The sequence below is a fragment of the Pristiophorus japonicus genome, chromosome 11 (genome assembly GCF_044704955.1).
Source record: "Pristiophorus japonicus isolate sPriJap1 chromosome 11, sPriJap1.hap1, whole genome shotgun sequence".
NCBI classification, from domain to species: Eukaryota; Metazoa; Chordata; class Chondrichthyes; family Pristiophoridae; genus Pristiophorus; species Pristiophorus japonicus.
In genome coordinates, this window is record NC_091987.1 from 104,091,964 (window position 1) to 104,104,991 (window position 13,028).

Consider the following 13,028-nt stretch of genomic DNA (forward strand, 5'->3'; position numbering starts at 1 on the left):
CTGTTTTCGACGAGGTTGGTGGAATTGGCTGTAATTGTGGTGCTGAGGATCTAGAAAAAGGCTCCAGCGACACCATCTGTAGCCAAGCGCCCCGCCTAAGCAGCTCCGTCAAAATTATTAAGGGCTCCTTCAGAGATGCTGCAATGAGACGGACGGAAGCACACGCCCTCCCCCACCCCCGGGTGGGTTTATTTGTCCTGTCTGAAGAGCCTCGATAAAGACCTGAAGGGTGGGTGAGGAGATGTCACTTGTTGCTGGGCTCTGTAGCTGGCTGGCTGGGGTAGTGATACAATGGACACTGCACTTTACTGTGTCCGTGCCAAAGTGACACTGGGCTGCCGGTGCTGCAGGGGACGCCAAGCAGAAACACGGAACCCAGGCCAGGCTCAGAGGTAAGCTTTCACTCTTTCATTCTTTTTATAAACCAGACCTTTCGTAATTTTATACCGAGCATTCCCATTTTAAATTAAACTTTAACACATTAAATCAAAGCGAAACGTTTGAATGCCAGTGTAATAATTTTAAAACATTGAGGAGTAACAATACTGAATATATGTTTAGATAAAAACTGTTCCAGAATTCAGTACCTGAAAATAAAAATAGATTGAAGATCAGCTAAGAAACCTTTAATGGTCTTTTAACTGCTAATAATAATACGTGTGTTAATTATTACAATAATAATATTCTGGGTTTTAGTGAATTGCACTCGCGATGGAAATTGTTGAATGTTACGATCTAAAAACTGCCCTAAAAAGAGTTGTTTATTTTCCGGATGTATTTATTTTTTTGATCCGCCCTGCTCTGCCAACATGACCTGCTGTTTTCCTTCGCTTCTTTGTGTACAGTTCCTCAGCACTGTGGAGACCCTGGATGATTACAGCCAGAGACGCGGAGAAGCACCGGCAGAACTCGGTAAGTAAGTGATACTCTTGTCCGCACCTGTAAGTGACCTCGCCTCGCACAGTGAAACTGCACTGAGGTGTTTTATACCGAGCTGCCGCCGCCTATTATTGGTGTTTCACACAGGGTCTCTCATACAGAGATAACATCGCACAGACAAAAACAATCAAAACAGGAGCTATTGTAAAAACACAACAGCTCTGTCAATCTCTGAGAAAAGATAGATGATCGTTTCATCATAACTGCAAAATCTATCATTTCACTTTCAAATGCCCATTAATCCGCCGTGTACATCCGGCATTTTTGGTTATTTCTGTTGTACGTATCAATAATTTTCTACTTTTATTGCCCCTATGTATATCGACCATTTTCTGTTTATCTATCGGCTGCTTATAAATAGCATTTTTTATTCGTATTTCCATCATGCATAAGCACTTTCTGCTTGCACTACTGCTGTGTATCTCCAACCTTTTCGGTTGGTGTTTCCACTGTCGATGTCTAGCATTTCCACTGTGCATGTCAATCATTTATTGTTTGTATGTCTACTATGTCTATCCAGCATTAGCTACTTGGGGATCCTGTCTCACCAGCTTGACTGGATGTTTTGAAGAGGTTATGAAGATAGTGGATGATGGAAGCCGGGCAGATATTGTGGAGCTAGGTTTTCAAATAGCCTTTGATAAAGTGTCACACAAAAGGGTGCTAAGTAACATTGCAACTCGTGGTATTGGACCGCAAATCTTAGATTGGATAAAGAATTTGTTGAATTCGCATAATAGTAATGGTTTTCTGTGGGGGCAATCACTAGTGGAGTCCCACAGGGATCCGTTTTTTTGAGCGCGTTGCTCTGCACCGTCTTTTATAATGATCTGGATAAAGGCATTGAGAGAATGACACAAATATACATGTGGGAGCAAGGACCTTAGATTAAAAACGAATAGTTTGCAGGTGGATCTAGGCATAGTGGGAGGAATGACCTGTGTTTGGCAGATGTCTTTCAATATAGACAAGTACAGCATGATGTATTTGGGCAGAGGCAATTGCATGTTTACACCATACAAGGTTGCTGAGCAACAGAAGAACCCGGGGCTTGTACTTCATGGATTACTGAAGGTCTGTGGCCTGTGTCGCAAGGTTGTTGCAAAAGCGAATAGGGTGTTAGGATGTATTGCTAAAACAATTAAATATAAAACTTTCCTTTCCTCATATAAGGCTTTGATCCGGCTGCATTTAGAATATTGTGTCCAGTTTTGCCCCTCACTCATATCAAAGATTTAGAAAAGGATCAGAGGCAATCCATTTGATTGATACCTAGTTTAAGGTCCTTTAGTTATCAGGACAAGTTTACAGAACTGGGATTTTAACTTTGGAAAAATCCAAACTTGGGGGATATGATTGAGATCTTAAAATAACAAAGGGATTCGATTCTGTTCATGTGGATGAGTTACTTAAGCTAAATGGGCAGGGGAGGAGAAGAGAGTATCAGTATAAGTTATGAAGGCATAGAGTTAGGTAAGATGCCAGGAAGTACTTTTTTCGCAGAAAGTCATTGATCTCTGGAATGGATTGTCAGTATGTGCAGTGGGTGTGGATTGGCTACAAGTACTCATGTTCCTACAAGAGGAAGGCATCTTGAGTTTTAGAAGGTAAATGGGGTAACACAGATTAGAGAAATCAGTCACTGCGGTCTCTGGAGCTTGCTTAATTGCCTTCGTAGGTTAGAAAGACATTTTCCAGTATTTTTTTCTAAATTAGCCTAAGTTTTATTTCTGTTTTTTTTGCCTCTCCCAGGACAATACATGATTCCAGAAAAGGTTTTATTTTTGGAAATAGGGTATATGATAAGTGTAGGTTGCACGATATTCAGATAGGACAGGCTTGATAGACCCACTGTGTTATTCTTGTCCTTTCTCACATATTCATATTTCCACTGTATATATCCAGCAATTTTGTTCTTCTATCTTCTCACTTGTCAGTCAAAGGAAATGTTCCTGAATGGAGTAACTTCACCCTGTGGATTCTCAAGAATGGCAGAGACCCTTTGTTGTAATTTACCTCCATGCATTAACAGGATAAGACTAACCCACAGAAAATTTCCAAAGTTTTCTGTTTTTATGTCAGATTCCAGCATCCACAGTATTTTGCTTTTGTATAAGACTAACCTAGTTTGTTGTAACAAAATAGATGCTGACTATATCAGAGAGCTAGAATTCCCTCCCCCTCACATTCACATTCAATGAAGGAGACAAGTTCTACCCCATTGTTTGGTGAAGAAGCTTTTTTTTCAATATTTATAATTCCATTGTTTAAAATTCAGTGCCTTTTTTAGATTCAGCTTTAATCACAAGTTTACATCGAAATTTATAATGGGGAAAAAGTTGACACAGCAGGAAGTAATATTTGTAGTCAGGAAATGTGTGCAGACGTAATATTTTTTAATAAGATATATATGGATTGGTTTTATTTCAAAGACCTACTCAACAAAACAACTTGTATTGCACCACTAAAACATTTGAAGATACTTCACAAAAGGTGGAGGAACAGACACTGAACAGCAGTAAAGATTAACAAGGGGAGGGGGGGGGGGGTGCCCGAGGCATGGGTTGAGATAGGTTTTGAGAACGATTTGGAAGATAAGAGTAGACTGACCAAGTTGCAGAGGTTTAGGGAAAGGGTTCCAGAGTATGGAGCCAGGTGCGCTGAAGGCTCTACCGGTAATGGTGCAATGGGGCGAGGGGCGCACAATAGGCCAGAGTAAGCTGGGGCAAGACTGTGGAGGGATTTGTGAAGGAGGGCAAGGATTGTGTCTTGACTTCAGGCACAAATAGTAAAAGGGAGAAAAGAAGCTAAGAAGGAAACACAGACAGCCATGTTGAAGTAGTTACTTTTTTTTTCGTTGCCAATCTTTCCAATTCTTTGTCAAATCACAAACGCCAGAGGTCACCTTGCACACATCAAGGATCACTCTGCGCCAATGCTCTTAGCCAAAAGGCCTAGAGCCACTGCACCGTTCCTGGAAGTACTGCAATACCAGGTTCGTGCCATGGAGGTGGATGGGTCAGGCCCCCCACACACCTCCGTGGAGGCGGAGGCGGATGGGTCAAGCCACCCCACCCACCTGCTATTTCCAAAAAGCATAGGAGAATCACCTTCCTGATCCAGGGAGAACCACGTTGGGGTCATGGTTACTCCCCTGTCAGGTCAGTTACGCATGATCTTAGCCAAAAGGCCGAGAGCATGTTGAAGTAGTTACTGCCAGACACGTCAGCATTGTCACTGTCTCTTGAATCACAAACGCAAAAACAGCAGAGCTGGGAACTCAAGTTGCTTCGAACCACATTGCACTATACTTGTGTATCAGTAGGACATGCATTCCAGGCACCAGCAGATTCACCCACGGGCGACAGTGTGTCTGAAGAGGGACGGATTTTGCTTCGCCCTTTGGATAGGTGCTTATGAAAATGTGAGGTGAGGTGGGAGTTCTTGATTAACGTTGTATTCCAAAGCTAATACTTAACGATTATTTAAAAAATATATATTTTACTCCATACAGTTTGGTTCCGTTTCTGATGATTCTGGGAGCAGCCCTGGGAACAAGCAACCCTTGGGATTCCAACACCCAGTCAGGTAGGTACCAACCACAGACCATTCCTGTCCCTACTGTCGAGCGCTGCCGCAACCTTAGTTTCCTTTGCAGTAGCCACCAAGTTAGAAACATATACCTGCATTTATCAACCCAATGTAAAACAATTATATTAAATATAGGACTATTAAGTGAATTGAATATCATTTTTAAATACTACTATATTATTGATACAATTACCAGCGAAGGAAAATCTGTACAGATGGCTTTAACTGAACCCCATAGGCCGTTCCTTTAATACTGGTGTTTGACTTTCCAGGCTGTATCTGCCCAGATCCAAGGCTGACCAATACCTGCATCACATGGGAGAAAAAGTGCTGGCGAGTTTCCCCGTTCAAGCAACAATGCATTTCTATAACGACGATTCCGATACGGAGGAGGAGGAGGAGGAGGAGCTCGTGTCCTGTGACTTAGAATCGGAAAATGACCCGGAAACAACGGAGATGTTTTGGAAACAGTGAGGAGTCAAGAGGAGGAGATGGATCAGCTTCAAAGCGGAAAAGCTGTCTTCCGAAAGTGACACTACAAACCTCAGGCCCACTCAGCTCTCCGCTGCTCATGTTCAATTGGAGCTATAACTTACACAGTTGCAATGAAGGATTTGCATATATCGCTGCAAGGAAATGACAATTCTGCACTGCTGTGTATGTATATATGAATATATTTTGTACATTTATTTTATTACTGTAAGAAGTTTAAAAATAAAATTTAACCCAGAGGATCCTACTAAGCACAGTGAATTTCTACATGAGTAAAGGCTATCATATAATATTAATCTTTGAAAGGACTTTAGTTAGTGGTGCACTGGTCTCAAATACCGTCCTTTTACCGCCAGGATCTGGGTTTGAATCCTGCTCAGGCAGAAGAATAAAAGTCTTCTTTATCTAGGTATTTACACTAAAACTGTAACATTGGTGCAAAATGGTTTCACTTCACACAGACGATGCATTTATAGTGTAAATCCTGAATTCGGAATCAGGATTTAAACTGACACCAAAGCACCGAAGAAAGATATCCTCTGGAGGATTCCCCACTTCCCACCTCTGCAAGGGAAAGCCAGAAAGGAAGAGGCCGTAGATTACTGTGGTGGCAGAAACCAGGCGGCATTAATGGGGAGACGAGCAGGATCACTCTTTTTATCATTTCCCACCCCTCCCTGAAACGATTCCTTGCCGCAGATTTAGATTTAACTTCGGTGTCTCGGCACTTGTCGGAGAGGTAGTTGGCGGCCTATCCCTTCCAGCTGCTACTGCACTACTCCATAAAAAGAATATTACAATTTTGAACAAAAATAATCTTATGATGGCATGGCGTTATTATGAAGGCCAATGTAAGGTTAAAATGAGATTAAATTATCACTCAGCACCCATGCGAAATCTACTTTGACATTCAGATATAAAAGCAAAATCCTTTGATTCTCAATAATACCCAATACATTTTCGAATCATAGAATGGTTACAGCACGGAAGAAGCCCATTCGGCCCATCTAGCCCTGGCCGACTCTCAGCTAGTCCCACTCCCCTGTCCTTTCCCGTAGCCCTGTAATTATTTTCCTTCAGATACTTATCCAACTCCCTTTTGAAAGATAAGATTGAATCTACCTCTTCCAGCAGTGCATTCCAGATCCCAACCACTCACTGTGTAAAAAAGCTTTTTCTTTTATCTTTCTGCCAATCACCTAAATCTGTGTCCTCTGGTTCTCAACCCTTCTGCCAGTGTTATCAGTTTCTATCTACCCTGTCCAGACCCCTCATGATTTTGAACCTCTATCAAATCTTCTCTCAATCGTCTCTGCTTCAAAGAGAACAAGCCAAGCTTCTCCAGTCTATCAACCTAACTGAAGTCCTGGAATCATTCTTGTAAATCTTTTCTGCACCCTCTCTAAGGCCTTCACATCCTTCTTAAAGCGTAGTGCCCAGAATTGAACACAGTACTCTAGTTGGGACCAAACCAGTGTTTTATATAGGTTCATTATAATTTCCACATTTTAGTACTCTATACCTCTGTGTATGAAGCCCAGAATCCTGTAAACCTTTTTAACTGCTTTCTCAACCTGCCCTGCCACCTTCAACGATTTCTGCACATATACCCCTAGATCTCTTTGTTCGTGGACCCCCTTTATGATTATACCATTTAGTTTATATGTTTGCTCCTCATTCTACCAAAATGTATCACTTCACACTTTTCTGCATTAAATTTAATCTGCCATGTGTCTGCCCATTTCACCAGCCTGTCTATGTCTTCCTGAAGTCTATCACTCTCCTCCTCACTGTTCACTATACTTCCAAGTTTTGTGGCATCTGCAAATTTTGAAATTGTGCCCTGTACACCCGCGTCCAAGTCATTAATATATATCAAGAAAAGCAGTGGTCCTGGAACCGACCCCGGGAGAACACCTTCCTCCAGATCGAAAAACAACCGTTCACCACTACTCTCAGTTTCCTGTCACTTAGCCAATTTCGTATCCATGCTGCCATTGTCCCTTTTATTCCATGCGCTTCAACTTTGCTGTCAAACCTATTACTGTATGTGGCACTCTGTCGAACACCTTTTGGAAATCCATGTACTACGTCAGCCATATTACCCTAATCATCCCTCTCTGTTACCTCATCAAAAAACTCGATCAAGTTTGTCTTTAACAAATCTGTGCTGACTTTCCTTAATTAATCCCCACCTATCCAAGAGACTGTTAATTTTGTCCCTGATCACTGTTTCTAAAAGCTTTCCCACAACAAATTGGCCTGTATGGCCAATGGTATGTTGGCCTTCATAGCTAGGGGATTTGAGTATAGGAACAGTGAGGTCTTGATGCAGTTGTACAGGACCTTGGTGAGGCCTCACCTGGAATATTGTGTTCAGTTTTGGTCTCCTAATCTGAGGAAGGACGTACTTGCTATTGACAGAGTGCAGCGAAGGTTCACCAGATTGACTCCCGGGATGGCAGGACTGACATGAGGAGAGACTGGATCGACTGGGCCTGTATTCACTGGAGTTTAGAAGGATGAGAGGGGATCTCATAGAAACATATAAAATTCTGACGGGACTGGACAGGTTAGATGCAGGAAGAATGTTTCCGATGTTGGGGAAGTCCAGAACCAGGGGACATAATCTAAGGATAAGGGGTAAGCCATTTAGGACTGAGATGAGGAGAAACTTCTTCACTCAAAGAGTTGTTAACCTGTGGAATTCCCTACCGCAGAGAGTTGTTGATGCCAGTTCATTGGATATATTCAAGAGGGAGTTAGATATGGCCCTTACAGTTAAAGGGATCAAGGGGTAAGGAGAGAAGGCAGGAAGGTGGTACTGAGGTGAATGATCAGCCATGATCTTATTGAATGGTGGTGCAGGCTCGAAGGGCCGAATGGCCTACTCTTGCACCTATTTTCTATGTTTCTATGATTCTATGTAGTTGCTGGGTTTATCTTTCTACTCTTTTGTAAATTTTGAACTAAAAATAAATAACATGAGAAAATAGTGCTTTTTCTTCAATGTTCTCCTTCTGATTCATAGTTCTGAAGCTCTGTGCTACCTCCCACAAGTGGACATGTTTCATGTGTAAGCCATAACAGTGAGCTTAGCAGGCTATTCGATCATGGGAATGGGCAGCACAGTCAAGTCCTATCATGTCCTCATCAGACAACCACGCATGCACGCATTCTAGCAAGAGATCACTCAATAGTAATCAGGAGTGGGAACCCTGGCTGATTTCCCCCTTGGTACCTCAGCGCGGGGAGACTGAACGTCCCTGCCAGTATCCCAGCTGAGGTCAGCTAACTCAACGTAGATGAGGAATTGAACCTTCCTGAGCTATTTCTTTTACAGACAGTTGGAAATATTAATATAAAGCAGCATCCATTCGATATAATGCTGTTATACAGTCTGATAATATTGCGGAATGGAGCCATTTCCTTAACTGCGTCCAGTATCTATCACATGTTGCTAAGTCGGGTACAACAGGGCTCAAATGCAAAGCAGCTCTTCCCCCAGTCATTCAGCAGTGCACCTTACAGACTCAAGTGCACCTGAATGGCATTTCTATTATTTACAGAATCTGCCCTTGTGACCTCTCTGAGCAAGAAAATGTAGTCAATTTACATGGAGTTTGATTTGTGAAAGTATCACATAAACCAGCAACTTTATGGATGTTTTAATAACTAATTTTAAAGCCAGACAACATTTTCACCAATTTGTCCGGACAGGATTTAAATCTACTTTCCAGAAGTGAAAGCACAGGGTACTAACTAGCTGTGGCACCATTCTCTGAAAATTTGCACCATATGTGTATTAAATATTTATAATAAATAAAGTAGTTATAGACTTAACAGATATTGAAATTTGAAGCTAAAACAAACTACTACAAAATTAAAATAACTAAGTCAGCAGCTAATTTTTTGTGCCTCCTCTCCTGAAGGTGAAAACTCCACAGGTGCAGTTAACTTCCAACTACCTCATCCACGTGGTCATTTTTCTCTGCATGAGTCTATACATTGACAAATGGTAAGTCATTCAACCATGCTGTGCATCAGAACTGAGCCTACCCTATCCTGAACTCCCCCACCACACACACACACACACACACACACACACACACTTTCCAGCAAGGGTCACTTGATGGGGATAAAGAGAACGAACCATTGCTTATTCCTTCTGAAATATTCTACTTGTAGTTTTATTTTAATTTTCAAAAGCTAGATCTGAATTTTCTGAAGAGCAGTGAGCAATAAGCGGTGTGGTCAGTGATGATAGGATCTGAGATATGGGTGAGGCTGAGAGTAAACGTAAATAAAAATGTTGAGTGAAACCTGGTGACTTCGCCTTGAGTCATGATGACTTTAATATTAAATTGTTGTTCAGAATGGATTGTGGAGATTCAGGCTTAAAAACACAAAGCCTGAAACTTTCTGAGATGTTGAGTGATGTTTGATTGGATTATTTTGGGGAGTGGGGAAATGAAGTAACTTTCTGTGGCATAATATAGTGCTTAATAAAAATTAAATTAAAACTTTGTTTCAAGGTAAGAACTACTATCTCCTGCCCCAGTATGATATAAAAGGAATTATTCTTGGAATAGAAGCAGAAAAGAAGACAAATTGGGTTGAATTCCAGCAAGGTGTGCCATGCGACTGTTTCATTATTATTGTTGAGTTGAATATTATTGGCAAAACATTCAGTGATGTCTATAGTTCTTCGAAGTTCTGCCAACAACCATAAATATTCTTATGCAGATTACAAGGATATAATTTCTTCTCCCCTTCCATAATCCACAAATTAAAAGAAATTCTCTAAAGCATATAATAGATAAAATTCAAAAGTAGACACACATGTAAGTATTTTGGAACTCTGATAAACTGTATTTGTGCTTTGAGTCTTATTCCTGTGTCTGCTGTGTTATGTGGCTACAACTTGCAGTGCTACATTTTTCAAGCACCTTTTTATACATTCTTTGTTTTTTATATTTTGATTCCACATTTGTTTGACTCAACTGATTCTCCACTCTCATGTCAGAGATATGTGTTTATTTTCAGTATCTAATGCTTTTTAATCATCCTGGACTCTTGCCGGTATTAATGTAGAATTTGACCCAGGGCTGTGGACACTCCCTACCTACAATTTAGGAAGTATCAAATTGGATGTAGTGTACCCGTTGGTGTGGATTTTCTTCCTGTCCTCAAGTTACTGGAGGAAGTGATGGTCATTCTGGTGTAGTGGGTGTAGCTGTTTATGTCTTTCTGAAAATGATAGATGACTCCAGGGGTCATGAAATGCCACTGAGTCCTAACTATTGACACATGCCAAAGGAACTTGGCCGCAGGTCTAGGTCTCATTAACAGTGAGCAGTCACAACCCTTTGTGTGGGTAAACAAAGAAGTATTTTAATAACATTGAGGTCAATATATTGCAGCCAGTGATTTACTGCTATGTTCTGAGTCTACTCAATGTCAAGCAATGTCTGTCTGCAAAATCTCTCATCTTCATGACATGGGAACATTTACAAAAGTTAAAAGCATTGTAATTATATAGATACAATTTGGGAGAGAAATCATTTTCTGTGGAGTGTACAGCCTTTAGTGGCATCATAACATATTCTTCCCAACTAGCAGCAACCTTGAACAACATCTCGAGGCGCTTCACAATCAGATACAAATAGACACCGAGCTAAATAAGAGGATATTAGGAGGGGTTACTAAAAGCTTGGTGAAGTGTCAGCCTTGCTGCAGTGGCACCATTTTCACCTCTGGATCAGGAGGTTTTGGGTTTAAGTCCAGTCCGAAGACTAGAACACATATTTCAGACTGACACTTCAGTGCATTACTGAGGAAGTGCTGCACTGTCGGATGAAACATTAAACTGAGGCCCCATCTGCCCTTCCGGGTGGACTTAAAAGATCCCACGCCACTATTGAAGAAGAGCAGGGGAGTTCTCCCTGGTGCCATGGCTAATATTTATCCCTCAACCAACATCACTGAAACAGATTATCTGATTGTTATCTCATTGCTGTTTGTGGGACCTTGCTGTGTGCAAACTGGCTGCTATGTTTCCCTACATTACAGCAGTGACTGTACTTCATTGGCTGTAAAGTGCTTTGGGATGTCCTGAAGTTGTGAAAGGTGCTATATAAATGCAAGTTCCTTTTCTTTCTTTTTTCTTTTGTTGAAAGAGGTGTGCTTTAAAGATGGTCGTAAATGAGTGGAGGGAGATGGAGAGATGGATAGGCAGAGAGGTTTAGGGAAGGAATTCCAGAGCATAGGGCCTAGGCAGCTGAAGGCATGGCCACCAATGGTAAGACAAAGAGAATGGTGGAAAGGAAGGCTTGGATTAATAAAGCGGTTTTCATGACCACCAGATTTCTCAAAGCACTTTACAGCCAATGAAGTACTTTTGGAATGTAGTCACTGTTGTAATGTAGGAAATGTGGCAGCCAATTTGCGCACAAGCTCCCACAAACATCAATGTGATAATGGCCAGAGAATATGTTTTTTTGTTATGTTGATTGAGGGAAAAAGATTGGCCAGGACACTGGGGATAACTCTCCTGCTTTTCTTATAAATAGTACCGTGGGATCTTTTACATCCACCTGAGAGAGCAGATGGAGCCTTGGTTCAACATCTTATCCAAAAGACAGCAACTCTGACAGTGCAGTGCTCCCTCTGTACTGTTAGCTAAGATTTTTGTGCTTAAGTCCCTGGAGTGGGACTTGAACCCACAACCTTCTGACTCAGAGATGAGAGTGCTACCCACTGAGCCACAGCTGACACCAATGGCAACACCAGACAGTGATGAAGGAAGAAACAGCGATGATGAAAGGCTCCTCAACAGACACCAGACATACAATCAAATAAATGGAAAGTGCCGTTTCAAATCATATCTTAAGATTTAAAACATTATGCAATAACATTATACAATTGTGTTTTATTATGAAGCACAAAAGGCCAGAGTCGGAGGAACATAGTGTTCTCAGAGCATTGCCAGGTTGGAAGAGGTTACAGAGAAAGGGAGAGTTGAGGCCATGAAGGGATTTAAACAGGAGGATGGCTATTTTAAATATGAGGCATTGAGGGATCGGGAGCCAATGTCGATCAGTGAGTACAAGGGTGAGTGGGACTTGGTATAGGATTGAATACAGGCAGCAGAGTTTCAGATGTGCTGAAGATTATGGAAGGTGGAGGATGGGAGGACGGCCATTGGGTAACTCAAGATATCACTGTTTCTCATGATAGTAACAATGTGATTCCATGCTTTTTGCTGCCTCTGTTGCCAACACATGGGGCAGCTTTATGCCAGAGCAGGCAACCTCTGCAAGTACAAGAGAAAAGCAGCAGGAAGTGCATTTTTTATTGAAACCTCCCATTCTCTTTTTAATTTAAGGATCAAGGTCCGAATGGACCGTTCCCTGAGAATGTTTATGATTTAAAGGTAGTTTGCATGATGGTAAGCAGTGGGCAATTGCAAATCAGCTACAGATTTATGTTTTCTGGTGACAGAGTGCTTAATATCTAAAAGGAAGCATTTGAATATGCTTTCTTGCTTAAATTCTGTTGCTGCCAGCAACAGATTGTCTTATGCCACCTGTTCATGTTCTGGGATGACTTTGGACTTATCTCTTCTCCCCATCTGCAGATTGAAGGACTAATCCTTTCCAAATTGCAAAATTGTGCAGCATGCAAGTGTAATTCTGGTTTGTACTGTAGGGCATCCCCAGGAGGGATTAAGCACTGAAAATTAGATCGTGGATCCTGCAAATAAAATTATTTCCCACTTTTTGTTTGTTGGGCAGTTTCATGCCACTTCCAAGATTTCTAATGCTAGGAAACTGCGTGCCCTCCTATTCATCGCATTCTTCCTGCTCCTCCTGAGACACAATGATGGAATCTTCAGCAGAATATTCAGCTGTGGAAGAATAATCTGTATAGATAAGAATGCAAGACTTTATAACTTTGGACTGTGCATTCTTAAGAAAGGTTTTTTTTTATAAAGTGGGTAATTA

At 41.4% G+C, this 13,028-nt stretch overlaps 1 protein-coding gene across 1 annotated transcript; it reads left to right on the plus strand.

Moving 5' to 3' along the window:
* Positions 1-291: 291 nt before the first annotated feature.
* ripply3 (ripply transcriptional repressor 3) lies at positions 292-5,004 on the plus strand. The gene is made up of 4 exons (XM_070893023.1): positions 292-392; positions 846-912; positions 4,454-4,527; positions 4,803-5,004. The coding sequence occupies exons 1-4, from the start codon at positions 292-294 to the stop codon at positions 5,002-5,004; spliced, it is 444 nt and encodes a 147-aa protein (XP_070749124.1).
* The last annotated feature ends 8,024 nt before the right edge of the window (positions 5,005-13,028 follow it).

What these genes read in the sequence shown, in the direction of transcription:
- ripply3 (XM_070893023.1), top strand. Translation starts at nt 292, where the DNA reads ATGGACACTGCACTTTACTGTGTCCGTGCCAAAGTGACACTGGGCTGC. An exon ending in AACCCAGGCCAGGCTCAGAG is followed by an intron (nt 393 to 845) that starts GTAAGCTTTCAC and finishes CTTTGTGTACAG; the next exon opens with TTCCTCAGCACTGTGGAGAC. An exon ending in GGATTCCAACACCCAGTCAG is followed by an intron (nt 4,528 to 4,802) that starts GTAGGTACCAAC and finishes TTGACTTTCCAG; the next exon opens with GCTGTATCTGCCCAGATCCA.